The sequence below is a fragment of the Oncorhynchus tshawytscha genome, linkage group LG19, assembly GCF_018296145.1.
Source record: "Oncorhynchus tshawytscha isolate Ot180627B linkage group LG19, Otsh_v2.0, whole genome shotgun sequence".
NCBI classification, from domain to species: Eukaryota; Metazoa; Chordata; class Actinopteri; order Salmoniformes; family Salmonidae; genus Oncorhynchus; species Oncorhynchus tshawytscha.
The window spans coordinates 900,238-919,795 of record NC_056447.1 but is presented as its reverse complement, the minus strand read 5'-3'; the positions used below and the strand labels follow the sequence as shown (position 1 = coordinate 919,795).

The 19,558-nt window shown below is 40.5% G+C and overlaps 1 protein-coding gene across 5 annotated transcripts; it reads left to right on the top strand.

The window, feature by feature from the left end:
* The first annotated feature begins 211 nt into the window (after positions 1 to 211).
* Positions 212 to 19,431, top strand: tnni2a.2 (troponin I type 2a (skeletal, fast), tandem duplicate 2). 5 transcript variants are annotated; one of them, XM_024378814.2, is made up of 7 exons: positions 212 to 298; positions 7,799 to 7,825; positions 8,265 to 8,307; positions 9,069 to 9,197; positions 9,365 to 9,454; positions 18,787 to 18,963; positions 19,097 to 19,431. In XM_024378814.2, exons 1-7 carry the CDS (start codon positions 285 to 287, stop codon positions 19,190 to 19,192), a joined length of 576 nt encoding a protein of 191 aa, XP_024234582.1. In that variant the 5' UTR covers positions 212 to 284; the 3' UTR covers positions 19,193 to 19,431. The 5 variants fall into 5 exon arrangements, with proteins under 5 accessions (XP_024234582.1, XP_024234583.1, XP_024234584.1 ...); XM_024378815.2 differs by lacking the exon at positions 212 to 298 and adding an exon at positions 624 to 758; XM_024378816.2 differs by lacking the exon at positions 212 to 298 and adding an exon at positions 628 to 758 and having other exon boundaries at positions 7,802 to 7,825.
* Positions 19,432 to 19,558: the final 127 nt, after the last annotated feature.

Below are 19,558 nucleotides of genomic sequence, written 5' to 3'. Positions count from 1 at the left end.
GATTTACCATTGCATTAGGTTTGTTAAAATAGAGCGCTCAATGTGAGAACTGAGTAGTATTTAGGTAGTGCTGATTAATGTTTCCAAGTAGCACTCAATATGTTTCCAAGGTTAATTCTTACATCCATAATGAAAACTTGAGTTTGTAGTAAAATAAATATCCATAAATCATCCTTGAAATCCTTGTCTATCTTACTTTTCTTTCAGTAAGAGATCCGAAAGTGACAGAACTGTCATTAGGTCCTTTGGGCGCCTCAGGAGGCACGGACATCAATCCCAGACACATGACGCCTCCGAGGTATGACCAGTTTAATAGTTTGTCATCCTTTTACAATATACAACATGGATGCCAGACAGTTACATGTCTGGTGTTCTGAACATACTGCATGTGTGTGAATTACAGCATTCTCTATTACTGTTGATGTGAGTGGCCTTTAAAGTTCTACCCCTCTCTGCTTCTTATGGGTGATGGCATATGCTAAATAAAATATAATGAAATAAGAACAACAATCTTGAAGGACGGGTTATTTATAATGGAGACGCTGGGGAGGGGAGCGAACAGGGAAACACTGTACTGTATTTCATGACCTTGTCAGCCCATTGGTTTGGTCTGTAATCCGCTTCCATAATGAGAATGTAGGATTATAGAGAGTGATCAGAGAATGCAATATATACCTTCTTAACACTTGAGCTGCCTGCAGTCAGTCAGTCAGTTGGACATCCCTTAACAAGCCTGTGCCGCTCTCCTCAGTTCCAAGGTGAGAACCATCCAGTCTGTCTCTGTTCTGTGCTTCTATCTAGTTAGACACTATCCAGAGGAATAGTGTCTTAATTACTATATAGTAGCATGACGCCTTTGCGCCAACTTATTCATGAGTACTTGTAGTATTATAGTGATATGCCTGTTGGTTGAGGAAAAAAGATTTTAGCGTGTGAAATGCATTTGAATATGTGAAATGTTTGAGAATTGTATTGTGCATTTGAATTGTATTTGAATGTGATTACTCATTTTTTTAATTGGCTATTAACATTGAGTGTTAGAGTGTCCAAGAGTGTTAGAATGTTTTGGAAATATTGATTTATTTCCTATAATCATAAATTAAGATTTTTGGTCGTTGCTTCACATGGTAATGCTCTCTGTCTATGACATTTTATTCCTATTTAGTCGGCTGAATTGCAATAAAATGATCCATGTTCAAATGACTTAAATATAAATGATAAAATATTGACATCAGTGTTTTAAAGAGGAAACATCAATTTCTTAATTACTTGGTTTATTTCAATACATTTGATATTTCAGTTGTTTTGTGCAGTATTTCTTGATTTATGTTGTTGATGGATCTTAATGTGTAACATTTCAATAGTAGTATTTGTATAAAGAAACGTTTCTCAGGTTCCAGTAGTGTATTAAATATGTTTTAGTGAGCAGACATCAACTGTATAATTATCCATGAGGTGGTAAATGATTGATATATGGACTGATGACTTGACATGCTGAAAGGGTACACCACCACAAGACATGAATCTGAAAGTGATCTACAAATGTTTTCCTTCCTGTCAACATATTTTGGAGATAACTAAACAGCCTGTTACAACATCGTAGACATCTCTGATACGTCACCTAATTCGCCATCTGAACATACACTGAGTGTACAAAATATTAGGAACACTTTCCTAATATTGAGTTTCGCCCACTTTTGCCCTCAGAACAGCCTCAATTTGTTGGAGGATGGACTTTACAAGGTGTCGAAAGCATTCCACAGGGATGTTGGTCCAAGTTGACTCCAATGATTCCCACAGTTGTATCAAGTTGGCTGGATGTCCTTTGGGTGGTGGACCATTTTTGATAAACACAGGAAATTGTTGAGTGTGAAAAACCCAACAGTGGTGCAGTTCTTGACAAACTCAAACCGGTGCACCTGGCACCTACCACACCCCATTTCAAAGGCACTTAAATAGTTTGGCTTGCCCATTCACCCTCTGAATGGCACATATACACAATCCATGTCTCAAAAATCCTTCTTTAACCTGTCTCCACTCCCTCTACACTGATTGAAGTGGATTTAACAAGTGACATCAATAAGGGATCATAACTTTCACCTGGATTCACCTGGTCAGTCTATGTCATGGAAAGGTGTTCCTAATGTTTAGTACACCCAGTGTATAACCTCATTCACAGTATTGGCTCCACTGCATTTTCAGAGCGGCAAAAACGTCCTGCGTTTTGATTTTCGATATGACCAAAGCACTTGAGTTACTGTACTGGAGTTCATGGGCATAGTGAGGATACGTCTTTGTCAATAGATGACCTCATACCACGGCAAGTTTTAACAGCTGACATGTCAGCACACAAGAGTTGCTGTATTGTAAATACCTCTATGCCCGTGTCATTGAGCTTATTGAAGCCGGAGTGATACTATTCCAATTTTAAAAGTACTGTGCAGCTCTGTGAAGTGCCCGCTCTTCTGCAGGTCTGAAATGTACTGTCTAGGACTGTAGTTTTTGAGAACTCTACTCCTTTAAATAGCATTATGAGACATTCATGGCTCTGGTTTATTACACAGTAAACTCATCTGAATTTGAATCTGAACAATAATTACCCTCGAAAGAAAAAGAGATGCTTATAAACTTATTTTGACAATACATCTATTCAGTGTATGAAATCATGAAGAGTGGAGACAGTTGAGGTAGTGCACTGAACAGACCTGATAGAGCAGAAGCAGTTATTTTTGGCCTAACGTGGCCTAACGTCTTGGTCATCTAAGGGATGTTCTAGAAGGCACCACCAGCTGTCGTGTTGGCTTACTGTGACCTCTCGGAGACAAGTCTGCCATAAAGTAGAGCCACTTAAGACAAGATCTAGGACCAATTTAGATCTCCTCCACTCAACTCAAGATAACGTTCCCATCTCCGGGGACACCCTGAGCCCAGACCAAAGATTGAGTCGGCTGAGTTTAAGGGATTCAGAATGTATTCTAATTACTTGTCTCCATTACAAACCCAAGCAAAGACGTCCATTGTAATTTCTGGCTGCATGGCCCCTGTTGGAAGTATGGGAGAGTGGGGACAATTATAAGAAGGGACAGACTCAATAACACAAATTAGAAACAATCTAGAGTGTTGTTATTCGATGTGCTTGAATAAAGTGAAACTGTTTTGTATTGACCTGTCTAACATTCTCAATTTATCTAAACCTACGGTACCAGTCAAACTTTGGACACACCTACTCAATCCAGGGCTTTTCTTCATGCTTACTATTTTCTACATTGTAGAATAATTGTGAAGACATCAAAACTATGAAATAACACATATGGAAACAGAAAGTAACCGTAAGTATTTAGCAAATTAAAATATATTTGATATTTTAGATTCTTCAAAGTAGCCACTCTTTTTCCTTGATGACATCTTTGCACACTCTTGGTAATCTCTCAACCAGCTTCATGAGATAGTCACCCGGAATTCATTTCAATTAACAGGTGTGCCTTGGAATGTCTTTTGTTCTTAATGCGTTTGAGCCAATCAGTTGTTTGTGATAAGGTAGGGGTGGTAAATAGAAGACAGCCATATTTGGTAAAAGACCAAATCAATATTATGGGAAGAACAGCTAAAATAAGCAAAGAGAAACGTAGCCACCTTTTGGCTTGATGTCAGATTTGCATTCTCTCAACCAGCTTCACGAGGAATGCTTTTCCACAGTCTTGAAGGAGTTCCCACATATGCTGAACACATATTGGCTGCATTTCCTTCACTCTGTGGTTCAACTCATCCCAAACCTTCTCAACTGGGTTGAGATCGGGTGATTGTGGAGGCCAGGTCATCTGATGCAGCACTCGATCACTCTCCTTCTTGGTCAAATAGCCCTTACACAGTGTGAAGGGGTGTTTTGGATCATTGTCCTGTTGATAAATAAATGATAGTCCCACTAAGCGCAAACCAGATGGGATGGCGTATCACTGCAGAATGCTGTGGTAGACATGCTGGTTAAATGTGCTTTGAATTGTAAATCAATTACTGACAGTGTCACCAGCAAAGTGACACGTTGGGAACCACACATGTGGAGATCGTCCGTTCACCGACTCCGCTGCGTCTCACAAAGACAAAGGCGGTTGGAACCAAAAATCTCAAATTTAGACCAAAGAGCAGATTTCCACCAGTCTAATCTCTATTGCTTGTGTTTCTTGGCCCAAGCAAGTCTCTTCTTCTTATTGGTTGGTGTCCTTTAGTCGTGGTTGCTTTCCAGCAATTCGACCATGAAGGCCTGATTCTGCACTGTGTCTAGCAGATGTAACTCTAACAAAATTATCCTCTGCAGCAGAGGTAAAGGCTGGTAACTCTAATGAACTTATCCTCTGCAGCAGTAACTCTGGGTAACTCTAATTTATCCTCTGCAGCAGAGGTAACTCTAATCTGAGGCTGGTAACTCTAATGAACTTATCCTCTGCAGCAGTAACTCTGGGTGGTAACTCTAATGAACTTATCCTCTCTGAGGCTGGTAACTCTAATGAACTGCAGCAGAGGTAACTCTAATGAACTTATCCTCTGCAGCTGGTAACTCTAATGAACTTATCCTCTGCAGCAGAGGTAAGCAGAGGTAACTCTAATGAACTTATCCTATAATGAACTTATCCTCTGCAGCCTAATGAACTTATCCTCTGCAGCAGAGGTAACTCTAATGAACTTATCCTCTGCAGCAGCAGAGGTGTAACTCTAATGAACTTATCCTCTGCAGCACTCTGGGTCTGAGGTGGACTCTAATGAACTTATCCTCTGCAGCAGAGGTAACTCTAATGAACTTATCCTCTGCAGCAGAGGTGACTCTAATGAACATATCCTCTGCAGCAGAAGTAACTCTAATGAACTTATCCTCTGCAGCAGAAGTAACTCTAATGAACTTATCCTCTGCAGCAGAAGTAACTCTAATGAACTTATCCTCTGCAGCAGAGGTAAGAGGTAACTCTAATGAACTTATCCTCTGCAGCAGAGGTGACTCTAATGAACTTATCCTCTGCAGAAGATCCTCTGGCTGGTAACTCTAATGAACTTATCCTCTGCAGCAGAGGTAACTCTAATGAACATATCCTCTGCAGCAACTCTAATGAACTTATCCTCTAACTCTAATGAACTTATCCTCTGCAGCAGAAGTAACTCTAATGAACATATCCTCTGCAGCAGAAGTAACTCTAATGAACTTATCCTCTGCAGCAGAGGTAACTCTAATGAACTTATCCTCTGCAGCAGAGGTGACTCTAATGAACTTATCCTCTGCAGCAGAGGTGACTCTAATGAACATATCCTCTGCAGCAGAAGTAACTCTAATGAACTTATCCTCTGCAGCAGAGGTGACTCTAATGAACTTATCCTCTGCAGCAGAAGTAACTCTAATGAACTTATCCTCTGCAGCAGAGGTGACTCTAATGAACTTATCCTCTGCAGCAGAGGAACTTATCCTCTGACTCTAATGAACTTATCCTCTGCAGCAGAGGTGACTCTAATGAACTTATCCTCTGCAGCAGAGGTGACTCTAATGAACTTATCCTCTGCAGCAGAGGTGACTCTAATGAACTTAACTCTAATGAACTTATCCTCTGCAGCAGAGGTGACTCAGAAGTGACTCTAATAACTTATCCTCTGCAGCAGAACTCTAATGAACTTATCCTCTGCAGCAGAGGTGACTCTAATGAACATATCCTCTGAACTTATCCTCTGCAGCAGAGGTGACTCTGAACATATCCTCTGCAGCAGAACTTATCCTCTGCAGCAGCAGAACATATCCTCTGCAGCAGGTGACTCTAATGAACTTATCCTCTGCAGCAGAACTTATGAACCTCTCCTCTGCAGCAGAGTGTGAACTCCTCTGCATGAACTTATGCTCTGCAGCAGAAGTAACTCTGGGTCTTCCTTTCCTGTGGCGGTCCTCATGAGAGCCAGTTTCATCATAGCGCTTGATGGTTTTTGCGACTGCACTTGAAGAAACTTTCAAAGTTCTTGAAATGTTCCGGATTGACTGACCTTCATGTCTTAAAGTAATGATGGGCGTTCGTTTCTCTTTGCTTATTTCAAATCAAATCAAACTTTATTTGTCACATGTGCCGAATGCAAGAAGTGTAGACCTTACCGTGAAATGCTTACTTACAGGCCCTTAACCAACAATGCAGTTCAAGAAGAGTTAATAAAATATTTACCAAATTAACTAAAGTAATAAAATATATAAAAAGTAACACAATAATATATCAATAAAAAGGCTATATACAGGGGGTACCGGTACCGGGTCAGTGTGAGGAGGTACAGGTTAGAGGTCATTTGTACATGTAGGAAGGGGTGAAGTGACTATGCATAGATAATAACAGCGAGTAGCAGCAGTGTACAAAACAAATGGAGGTCAATGTAATAGTCCAGTCACCATTTGATTAATTGTTCAGTAGTCTTATGGCTTGGCGGTAGAAGCTGTTAAGGAGCATTTTGGTCCTAGACTTGGCGCTCCGGTACCGCTTTCCATGCTGTAGCAGAGAAAACAGTCCGCTCGTCACGACTGGCTTGGTGTGTTTGGACCATGATAGATCGTTGGTGATGTGGAGAACTTGAAGGAACTTGAAACGGTCTACCTGCTCTACTACAGCTCTGTTTATGTTAATGGGGGCCTGTTCCTGTAGTACACGATCAGCTTCTTCGTCTTGTTCACATTGAAGGAGAGGTTGTTGTCCTGGCACCACACTGCCAGTTCCCTGACCTCATCCCTACAGGCTGTCTCATCATAGTTGGTGATCAGGCCTACCGGTGTTGTGTCATCAGCAAACTTAATGATGATGTTGGATTTGTTTTTGGCTACGCAGTCATAGGTGAACAGGGTGTACAGGAGGGGACTAAGTCCACACCCCTGAGAGGCCCCAGTGTTGAGGATCAGCGTGGCAGACATGTTGTTGCCTACCCTTACCACCTGAGGGCGGCCCATCAGGAAGTCCAGAATCCAGTTGCAGAGGGAGGTGTTTAGTCCTGTGGTCCTTAGCTTAGTGATGAGCTTCATGGGCACTATGGTGTTGAGCGCTGAGCTGTAGTCAATGAACAGCATTCTCACATAGGTGTTCATTTTGTCCAGGTGGGAAAGGGCAGTGTGGAGTGCGATTGAGATTGAGTCATCTGTTCTTTCCATAATATGGACTTTGTCTTTTACCAAAAAGGGCTATCTTCAGTATACCACCCCAGGGCAGCAGGTAGCCTTGTGGTTAGAGTGTTGGACTAGTAACCGAAAGGTTGAAAGATTGGCAGTTAACCCACTGCTAATAGGCCATGATTGAAAAAATAATTTGTTCTCAACTGACTTGCCTAGCTAAATAAATTGTCACAATACAACTGATTGGCTCAAATGCATTTATAAGAAATTCCACAAATGAACTTTTAAGAAAGCACACGTGCTAATTGAAATGTTTCCAGGTGCCTACCTCATGAAGCTGGTTGTGAGAATGCCAAGAGTGTGCAAAGCTGTCATCAAGGCAAAGGGTGGCTACTTTGAATAATCTTTTTTTGGTTACTACATGATTCCATATGTGTTATTTCCTAGTTTTGATGTATTCACTAGTATTCTACAATATAGGACATAGTAAAAAATGAAGAACAACCCTGGAATAAGTATGTGTGTCCAAACTTTTGACAGGAACTGTATATAGTTGTATCAGTAATCGTATTGGTATAGTTTTTTAAATGTTTTATAGCTGATGGATTATATACAAGTATTGTTGGTAAAATGTTGGCTGTTTTAAGTACACATTTCATAATAATTATTGTTTTTCATTTTTTGGAATAGAAGACACCAAACACTTAAGATGGCTGAGTAAGTATATGCCAATTCGTTTGCATGTTGTGTTTCAAAGGGGTCGCTCAGTCATTTTTATTCTATCTGGGCTCGTAGTTGATCCCCCAAACCATTGTTTTATAACTTGTTTCCTTACAGAGAAAGTTGGTTGTCACATTTTGCCATTGACTACAATGCATTATGAAAATGTGTCTAAAGCAAGTTGGAAAACGGTCCAAACCAACTCATATTAAATCAGAATCCCATTCTGAATAGTCTCTGCACCAAATAAATAAAACGTGTCCACTGTGCCGTAAATCCATGTTTGAATGATGTTTTTTATAGCAACAACAAAAGTATGAACGTATGGACAGTGGAACACTTTAAATGCGGAGACATCATTCAGAATTGGAGTATGATTTAATATGAGTTGGTTTGGAGTGTTACTAAACCTGACTTTCTCTCCTTTGTCCAATAGCAAGAAAGGCAATGTGTCCTCAAGCCGTAAGCATACTCTGAAGGTAAGGAATCCCACTCAGCCCTTCCTTCAATGTGTCCTCAAGCCGTAAGCATACTCTGAAGGTAAGGAATCCCACTCAGCCCTTCCTTCAATGTGTCCTCAAGTCGTAAGCATACTCTGAAGGTAAGGAATCCCACTCAGCCCTTCCTTCAATGTGTCCTCAAGCCGTAAGCATACTCTGAAGGTAAGGAATCCCACTCAGCCCTTCCTTCAATGTGTCCTCAAGCCGTAAGCATACTCTGAAGGTAAGGAATCCCACTCAGCCCTTCCTTCAATGTGTCCTCAAGCCGTAAGCATACTCTGAAGGTAAGGAATCCCACTCAGCCCTTCCTTCAATGTGTCCTCAAGCCGTAAGCATACTCTGAAGGTAAGGAATCCCAGCCCTTCCTTCAGCCCTTCCTTCAATGTGTCCTCAAGCCGTAAGCATACTCTGAAGGTAAGGAATCCCACTCAGCCCTTCCTTCAATGTGTCCTCAAGCCGTAAGCATACTCTGAAGGTAAGGAATCCCACTCAGCCCTTACTTCAATGTGTCCTCAAGCCGTAAGCATACTCTGAAGGTAAGGAATCCCACTCAGCCCTTCCTTCAATGTGTCCTCAAGCCGTAAGCATACTCTGAAGGTAAGGAATCCCACTCAGCCCTTACTTTAATGTTTTGTTTTTTATGTAATAAAACTTTTTTATAAAGTAGTAAAACAAAGGGAGATATTGGTCAATCGTCTTATCAACTGTCAAAATATATGTTGTCATAAATTTGTCTCCAGAGTTGTATGCTGGCAGTTGCTAAGGATTTGCTCGAAGCTGAAGCATTAGAGAAAGTTAAAGAGCGGGAGAGATACATGGAAGAGAACTGCCCCCCTCTGGAGATGTCCCACTCCAAGGATGATTTGGTGGTATGATATTCAGATATTCACAGATATTATGAAAACATACCTGCTTGATACAGTGTGATGTATGAGCGGTGCTTCTATCAGGTTCAGCTGTACCAAGGAGGTTAAGGCATAAAATGAGGTATTATATGCTGGTGGTAACATTTTTCTTTGTTGTATTCTTTCATTAGGACCTTTGCACAAAGATGTACGACAAAATTAATGTGATTGATGAGGAGAGATACAACTTAGAATACAAAGCAGTCATGGTTTGCAATGAGGTAAGCAACCCTCTTTTAATTGATTTATGTTTCAATATAAATATATTTACAGTGCCTTCAAAGTATTCACACCCCAACAAACATTTTAACAGATTAAAATGGATTTAATTGTCATGTTTTGGTCTATGATCTACACATAATACACTGTAATGTCAAAGTGGAAGAAAAATTTAAACAATTTAAAAAATAAATAAACATCAAACACACTAATATATAATTAACATAAGTATGCACACATTAGAATCACCTTGGGCAGCAATTACAGCTGTGAGTCTTTCTTTGTAAGTCTCTGAGAGCTTAGCAAACCTGGATTGTACAATATTAGCACATTTTTTATTTTTTATTCTTCAAGCTGTATCAAGTTGGTTGTTGATCGTTGCTAGACAACCATTTTCAAGTCTTGCCATTTTAAGTCAAACTGTTACTAGGCCATTCAGGAACATTCAAAGTTGTCTTAGTAAGGAACTCAAGTGTTAATTTGGCCTTGTGGTTTAGCTTATTGTCTTGCTGAAAGGTGAATTTGTCTGTGTCTGTTGGAAAGGAGACTGAACCAGGTTTTCCTCTAGGGTTTTGCCTCTGGTTTATTTTTTATGTTAAAAAAACTCCTTAGTACTTGCCAATGACAATGATGTAGCCACCACCATGCTTGAAAATATGAAGAGTGGTATTCAATGAGATGTTGTGTTGGACCCCACCTTACAGTGGGGTTAAAAATGATTGACACCCTTGATAAAGATGAGCAATAATGACTGTATAAAATATATCATTAAAATATTGAGCTATATTTTATGCAAAAAAACAAGGAAATTATATAGTTTTATACTAATACAATTGCTCAGAGAACGAGATATTGTTTAACAAGTAATATCATTTTTTCTCAAAGGTAGGGGACAAAATTATAAATTAAGTACTCAAAGGTTCAGCATTTGGTCCCATTTGGTCCCATATTCCTAGCACGCAATGACTACATCAAGTTTGGGACCGTACAATCTTGTTGGATGCATTTTCAGTTCGTTTTCATTGTGTTTCAGATTAATTTGTGCCAAATAGAAATTAATGTTAAATAATGTATTCTGTCATTTTGGAGTCACTTTTATTGTAAATAAGAATATATGTTTCTAAACACTGCTATGATAATGTGGATGCTTCCATGATTATGGACATTCCTGGATGAATTGTTACTGGTAATGGGGAGAGGTTAGCATGTCTTGGGAGTATGATCTTTGACCAACCTTTCTCACTCATAATTTTTCACGATTCATTGAGGATTATCTGTAATCATGGTAGCATCCACATTAATCTAGAAAAGTTGAGATACATATTATATTCTTATTTACAATTAAGGGGTTGTATATATACTGTACCAGTCAAAAGTTTGGACACACCTACTCATTCCAGGGTTTTTCTTTATTTTTACTATTTTCTACATTGTAAAATAATAGTGAAGACATCAAAACTATGTAACAACACATTTGGAATCATATAGTAACCAAAAAACTGTTAAACACAACTAAATATATTTGAGATTCTTCAAAGTAGCCACCCTTTGCCTTGATGACAGCTTTGTACACTCTTGGCATTCTCTCAACCAGCTTCATGAGGAAGATACCTGGAATGCATTTCAATTAACAGGTGTGCCTTGTTAAGTTAATTTGTGGAATTTCTTTCCTTCTTAATGCGTTTGACCCAATCAGTTGTGTTGTGACAATGTAGGGGTGGTATACAGAAGATAGCCCTATTTAAGTCCATATTATGGCAAGAACAGCTCAAATAAGCAAAGAGAAATAACAGTCCATCATTACTTTAAGGCATGAAGGTCAGTCAAAGAAACCACTACTAAAGGTCACCAATAATAAGAAGAGACTTGCTTGGTCTAAGAAACACTAGCAATGGACATTAGACCAGTGGAAATCTGTCCTTTGGTCTAATGTGTACAAATTTGAGATTTTTGGTTCCAACCGCCGTGTCTTTGTGAGATGCAGAGTAGGAACCATAAGAGTGTGCAAAGCTGTTATCAAGGCAAAGGGTGGCTACTTTGAAAAATAAAATATATTTTGATTTGTTTAACACTTTTTTGGTTACAACATGATTCCATATGTGTTTTATAGGCGTTTTGCTGCACCTGAAATAACACTTTTTTGGTTACAACATGATTCCATATGTGTTTTATAGGCATTTTGCTGCACCTGAAATAACATCTGCAAAATATGTTTACACAACCAATACAATTCGATTTTTTACATTTGATAATTGTATTCTCAGAAATATTGAAATACTGTATTATTTTAAACAAATGGTCAGAGAATGAGATCTTGTTTAACTAACAAGTCATCTTTTTTCCCTCCAAATGGTAAAGGTCAAAATGATTGACACAGATGGCCTTTGCAAAATGTTGACTTTGTGTATTTTGAGGTGTGCTTGGGGTTATTGTCTTTCTGGAAGCTCCACACAAGGCCAAGCTTCAGCCTCCTGGCAGAGGCAACCACAACATCAAAGATACACCACCGGATTTTACTGTACAGGGTTCTTTTCTGCATATGATTCCTCTTTTCGACAAAAAAACCCATGTCATCCAACAAATGTAAACGCCTGGAGTTTGCTAAAAGGCATTGGCACTTGGATTGGAACTGGTGCTATGACATAAAAAAACATACATTTTCTTCCCACCAACACTAGTGGTGGGTTGGGTGTTGAAAATGCAAATTATATGCAGAAAAGAACCCCATAACTACAATAAAATATGGTTGTGGATCTTTGATGTTATGGAGCTATTTTGCTTCAACTGATGCTTGGGCCCTTGTTAAGGTTAATCGTTTCAGCTACAATAGTCATTTACAAAATTAACCATGTCTACAATGTATTTCTGATCAATTTGATGTTATTTTAATGGACATAAATATGCTTTTCTTTTAAAAACAAGGACATTTCTAAGTGACCACAAACTTTTGAACGGTAGTGTGTGTGTGTGCGTGTGCGTGTGCGTGTGCGTGTGTGTGTGTGTATATATACAGTATATACAGTTGAAGTCGGAAGTTTACATACACCTTAGCCAAATACATTTAAACTCGTTTTTCACAATTCCTGACATTTAATCCTAGTAAATATTCCCTGTTTTAGGTCAATTAAGATTGCAATTTTATTTTAAGAATGTGAAAAGTCAGAATAATAGTAGAGAGAATGATTTCAGCTTTTATTACTATCAACACATTCCCAGTGGGTCAGAAGTTTACATACACTGAATTAGTATTTGGTAGCATTGCCTTTAAATTGTTTCACTTGGGTCAAACGTTCCACAAGCTTCCCACAATAAGTTGGGTGAATTTTGTCCCATTCCTCCTGACAGAGCTGGTGTAACTGAGTCAGGTTTTTAGGCCTCCTTGCGGACACGCTTTTTCAGTTCTGCCCACACATGTTCTATAGAACAAGGTCAGGGCTTTGTAATGGCCACTTCAATACCTTGACTTTGTTGTCCTTAAGTTTTGGAAGTATGCTTGGGATCACTGTCCATAAGGAAGACCCATTTTCAACCAAGCTTTAACATCCTGACTGATGTCTTGAGATGTTGCTTCAAAATATCCACATCATTTTCCTTTCTCATGAAGCCATCTATTTTGTGAAGTGCACCAGTCCCTCCTGCAGCAAAGCACCGCCACAACATGATGCTGCCACCCCCGTGCTTCACGGTTGGGATGGTGTTCTTCACCTTGCAAGCATCCCTCTTTTTCCTCTAAACATAACAATGGTTATTATGGCCAAACAATTCTATTTTGTTTCATCAGACCAGAGGACATTTCTCCAAAAGTACGATCTTTGTCCCCATGTGCATTGCAAACCATGGTCTGGCTTTTTTTTATGGCAGTTTTGGTGCAGTGGCTTCTTCCTTGCTGAGCAGCCTTTCAGGTTATTTATTTTTTATTTTTTTTATTTCACCTTTATTTAACCAGGTAGGCCAGTTGAGAACAAGTTCTCATTTGCAACTGCGACCTGGCCAAGATAAAGCATAGCAGTGTGAGCAGACAACACAGAGTTACACATGGAATAAACAATTAACAAGTCAATAACACAGTAGAAACAAAGGGGGAGTCTATATACAATGTGTGCAAAAGGCATGAGGAGGTAGGCGAATAATTACAATTTTGCAGATTAACACTGGAGTGATAAATGATCAGATGGTCATGTACAGGTAGAGATATTGGTGTGCAAAAGAGCAAGTAAATAAATAAAAACAGTATGGGGATGAGGTAGGTGAAAATGGGTGGGCTATTTACCAATAGACTATGTACAGCAGCAGCGATCGGTTAGCTGCTCAGATAGCTGATGTTTGAAGTTGGTGAGGGAGATAAAAGTCTCCAACTTCAGCGATTTTTGCAATTGTTCCAGTCACAGGCAGCAGAGTACTGGAACGAAAGGCGGCCAAATGAGGTGTTGGCTTTAGGGATGATCAGTGAGATACACCTGCTGGAGCGCGTGCTACGGATGGGTGTTGCCATCGTGACCAGTGAACTGAGATAAGGCGGAGCTTTACCTAGCATGGACTTGTAGATGACCTGGAGCCAGTGGGTCTGGCGACGAATATGTAATGAGGGCCAGCCGACTAGAGCATACAGGTCGCAGTGGTGGGTGGTATAAGGTGCTTTAGTGACAAAACGGATGGCACTGTGATAGACTGCATCCAGTTTGCTGAGTAGAGTGTTGGAAGCCATTTTGTAGATGACATCGCCGAAGTCGAGGATCGGAAGGATAGTCAGTTTTACTAGGGTAAGCTTGGCGGCGTGAGTGAAGGAGGCTTTGTTGCGGAATAGAAAGCCGACTCTTGATTTGATTTTCGATTGGAGATGTTTGATATGAGTCTGGAAGGAGAGTTTGCAGTCTAGCCAGACACCTAGGTACTTATAGATGTCCACATATTCAAGGTCGGAACCATCCAGGGTGGTAATGCTAGTCGGGCATGCGGGTGCAGGCAGCGATCGGTTGAAAAGCATGCATTTGGTTTTACTAGCGTTTAAGAGCAGTTGGAGGCCACGGAAGGAGTGTTGTATGGCATTGAAGCTTGTTTGGAGGTTAGATAGCACAGTGTCCAATGACGGGCCGAAAGTATATAGAATGGTGTCGTCTGCGTAGAGGTGGATCAGGGAATCGCCCGCAGCAAGAGCAACGTCATTGATATATACAGAGAAAAGAGTCGGCCCGAATGTGAACCCTGTGGCACCCCCATAGAGACTGCCAGAGGACCGGACAGCATGCCCTCCGATTTGACACACTGAACTCTGTCTGCAAATAATTGGTGAACCAGGCAAGGCAGTCATCTGAAAAACCGAGGCTACTGAGTCTGCCGATAAGAATATGGTGATTGACAGAGTCGAAAGCCTTGGCAAGGTCAATGAAGACGGCTGCACAGTACTGTCTTTTATCGATGGCGGTTATGATATCGTTTAGTACCTTGAGTGTTGCTGAGGTGCACCCGTGACCGGCTCGGAAACCAGATTGCACAGCGGAGAAGGTCGGTGGGATTCGAGATGGTCAGTGACCTGTTTGTTGACTTGGCTTTCGAAGACCTTAGATAGGCAGGGCAGGATGGATATAGGTCTGTAACAGTTTGGGTCCAGGGTGTCTCCCCCTTTGAAGAGGGGGATGACTGCGGCAGCTTTCCAATCCTTGGGGATCTCAGACGATATGAAAGAGAGGTTGAACAGGCTGGTAATAGGGGTTGCGACAATGGCAGCGGAAAGTTTCAGAAATAGGGGTCCAGATTGTCAAGCCCAGCTGATTTGTACGGGTCCAGGTTTTGCAGCTCTTTCAGAACATCTGCTATCTGGATTTGGGTAAAGGAGAACCTGGAGAGGCTTGGGCGAGGAGCTGCCGGGGGGCAGAGCTGTTGGCCGAGGTTGGAGTAGCCAGGCGGAAGGCATGGCCAGCCGTTGAGAAATGCTTATTGAAGTTTTCGATAATCATGGATTTATCGGTGGTGACCGTTATGACAATATATGACTCGTTTTACTGTTGATATTTTGATTATTTTGTACGTATTTCCCCCAGCTTCTTCACAAGGTCCTTTGCTGTTGTTCTGGGATTTATTTGCACTTTTTGCACCAAAGTACATTCATCTCTAGGAGACAGAATGCGCCTCCTTCCTGAGCGGTATGACGGCTGCTTGGTCCCATGGTGTTTATACTTGCATACTATTGTTTGTACAGATGGACGTGGTACCTTCAGGCATTTGGAAATTGCTCCCAATGATGAACCAGACTTGTGGATGTCTACAATTTATTTTCTGGGGTCTTGGCTGATTTCTTTAGATTTATTTTCCCATGATGTCAAGCAAAGAGGCACTGAGTTTGAAGGTAGGCCTTGGAATACATACACAGGTACAACTCCAATTGACTCAAATGATGTCAATTAGCCTTTCAGAAGCTTCTAAAGCCATGCCATCATTTTCTGGAATTTTCCAAGCTGTTTAAAGGCACAGTCAATTTAGTGTATGTTAACTTCTGACCCACTGGAATTGTGATACAGTGAATTATAGGTGAAATAATCTTTCTGTAAACAATTGTTGGAAAAATTACTTGTGTCATGTAGATGTTCTAACCGACTAGCCAAAACTATAGTTTGTTAACAACAAATGTGTGGAGTGGTTGAAAAGCAAGTTTTATTGACCCCTAAGTGTATGTAAACTTCTGACTTCAAGTGTGTGTGTGTGTGTGTGTGTGTGTGTGTGTGTGTGTGTGTGTGTGTGTGTGTGTGTGTATATATATATACAGTGGGGCAAAAAAGTATTTACTCAGCCACCAATTGTGCAAGTTCTCCCACTTCAAAAGATGAGAGAGGCCTGTCATTTTCTTCATGGGTACACTTCAACTATGACGGACAAAATGAGGGAAAAAAATCCAGAAAATCACATTGTAGGATTTTTTATGAATTTATTTGCAAATTATGGTGGAAGATAAGTATTTGATCACCTACAAACAAGCAGGATTTCCTGCTCACACAGACCTGTAACTTCTTCTTTAAGAGGCTCCTCTGTCCTCCACTCGTTACCTGTATTAATGGCACCTGTTTGAACTTGTTATCAGTATAAAAGACACCTGTCCACAACCTCAAACAGTCACACTCCAAACTCCACTATGGCCAAGACCAAAGAGCTGTCAAAGGACACGAGAAACCAAATTGTAGACCTGCACCAGGCTGGGAAGACTGAATCTGCAATAGGTAAGCAACTTGGTTTGAAGAAATCATCTGTGGGAGTAATTATTAGGAAATGGAAGACATACAAGACCATCTCCCTTGATCTGGGGCTCCATGCAAGATCTCACCCCGTGGGGTCAAAATGATCACAAGAACGGTGAGCAAAAATCCCAGAACCACACGGGGGGACCTAGTGAATGACCTGCAGAGAGATGGGACCAAAGTAACAAAGCCTACCATCAGCAAGGGCATTGAAGATGAAACGTGGCTGGGTCTTTCAGCATGACAATGATCCCAACCACACCGCCTGGGCAACGAAGGAGTGGCTTCGTAAGAAGCATTTCAAGGTCCTGGAGTGGCCTAGCCAGTCTCTAGATCTCAACCCCATAGAAAATCTCTGGAGGGAGTTGAAAGTCCGTGTTGCCCAGCAACAGCCCCAAAACATCACTGCTCTAGAGGAGATCTGCATGAAGGAATGGGCCAAAATACCACCAACAGTGTGTGAAAACCTTGTGAAGACTTACAGAAAACGTTTGACCTCTGTCATTGCCAACAAAGGGTATATAACAAAGTATTGAGATAAACTTTTGTTAATTACCAAATACTTATTTTCCACCATAATTTGCATATAAATTCATTAACAATCCTACAATGTGATTTTCTGTTTTTTTTTCTAATTTTGTCTGTCATAGTTGAAGTGTACCTATGATGAAAATTACAGGCCTCTCTCATCTTTTTAAGTGGGATAACTTTCACAATTGGTGGCTGACTAAATACTTTTTTGCCCCACTGTATATATGAGTCTACAAAACATTAGGAACACCTTCCTAGTATTGCATCCCCTTTTGCCCTCAAAAAAGTCTCAATTCGTCTGGCCATGGACTCTACAAGGTGTCGAAAGCGTTCCACAGGGATGCTGGCAGATATTGGCTCCAATGCTTCCCACAGTTGTGCCAAGTTGGCTGGATGTCCTTTGGGTGTTGGACCATCCTTGATACACAAAGGACATTTTTAAGCATGAAAAACCCGCCTGCATTGCAGTTCTTTACACACTCAAACCGGAGCGCCTGGCATCAACTGCCCGTTCAAAGGCACTTACATGTTTTGTCTTGTCTCTCAAGGCTTGTCTCTCAAGGCTTAAAAATCCTTTTTTTGTCCTGTCTCCTCCCCGTCATCTACACTGCTTGAATGTACTGTGTATACTGTATATACAGTAACAGTCAAAAGTTTGGACACACCTACTCATTCAAGGTTTTTTCTTTATTTTGACTATTTCCTACATTGCATAATAATATTGAAGACATCAAAACCATGAAATAACACATGGAATCATGTAGTAATATAAAAAATGTTAAACAAATCTAATAACTTAATCTAATGATATTTTAGAGTCTTCTAAGGAGCCACCCTTAGCCTAGGCAAGTCAGTTAAGAACAAATTCTTATCTTCAATGACGGCCTAGGAACAGTGGGTTAACTGCCTTGTTAAGGGGCAGAACAAGAGTTTTACCTTGTCAGCTCAGGGATTTGATCTTGCAACCTTTCATTTACTAGTCCAACGCTCCAACCACCAGCCTTGATGACAACTTTGCACACTCTTGGCATTCTCTCAACCAGCTTCACCTGGAATGCTTTTCCAACAGTTTCGAAGTAGTTCTCACATATGCTGAGCACTTGTTGGCTGCTTTTCCTTCACTCTGTGGGCCAACTCATCCCAAACCATCTTAATTAGGTTGAGGTCGGGTGATTGTGGAGGCCAGATCATCTGATGCAGAACTCCATCTATTTCCTTCTTGGTCAAATAGCCCTTACACAGCCTGGAGGTGTGTTGGGTCATTCTCCTGTTGAAAAATAAATGATAGTTGCACTAAGCTCAAACCAGATGGGATGGCGTATCACTGCAGAAAGCAGTCATCACGACAAACGGTGGCTACTTTGAAGAATCTGAAATATAAAATATATTGGTTACTACATAATTCCATATGTGTCATTTCATAGTTTTGATGTATGAACTATTATTCTACAATGTAGAAAATAGTGAAAATAAAGACAAACCCTGCAATGAGTAGGTGTGTCCAAACTTTGCATATGTTTCCTCCGTTGAGCCCTCCTGAATCACTGATTTTCCTGTATAAAAATTCCACCCACCAGGTTATAGACCTAAACATAAAAATCGTTGACATGAGGGGCAAGTTCAAGAAGCCAGCCCTGAAGAAAGTGCGTATGTCTGCTGATGCTATGCTCCAGGCTCTGCTGGGCTCCAAGCACAAGGTGACCATGGATCTGAGATCCAACCTGAAACAAGTGAAGAAGGACGAGAAGAAAGAGGTGAGTATCTGTCCATTAGGCTAACACAATATATTACAGAGATATCGCATCGGGAGACATTGTCGATGTTGAATGAACTTTAGGCCTTAACATTCCACCCTTCAATGTCTTCTCACCCTTTCTATCATCACAGGATAAGGATTTGCGTGACGTTGGTGACTGGCGTAAGAACATTGACGACAAGGCAGGCATGGACGGCAGGAAGAAGATGTTTCAGGGAGATTCTTAGATCATTGGGATGTGTTTGTGTGATGTGGCTGACTACTGTCCTGTAATGTCTAGCTGTCAACCACATACTGATATGCATTACAACTAATATCATAACTATGTAATACATCTTTGTTTCTTTTGAAGACAGAAAGAGACAGAAGGAAACAGAAACAAGATGTGTGTAATTGTTTGACAGTTGGTTTACTGTAGTAGAGGTAAAAGTGGACAACTTTTCTAATAAATGGCCTTTAAAGGAAATCTTTCTTAATTTGTGTTATTTATATTTTGTCATGCTGATACACTAAGAGAACTAAAATGTTATATCTCGGAACCACTATCATGTACTATTACAGTATAAGGTGGACCCTTGGTAATGTTCTACACT

Coding starts and splice junctions, on each gene's coding strand:
- tnni2a.2 (XM_024378814.2), top strand. Junction 7,826..8,264: donor CAAACACTTAAGATGGCTGA/GTAAGTATATGC, acceptor TTTGTCCAATAG/CAAGAAAGGCAATGTGTCCT. Junction 9,455..18,786: donor CAGTCATGGTTTGCAATGAG/GTAAGCAACCCT, acceptor TCCACCCACCAG/GTTATAGACCTAAACATAAA.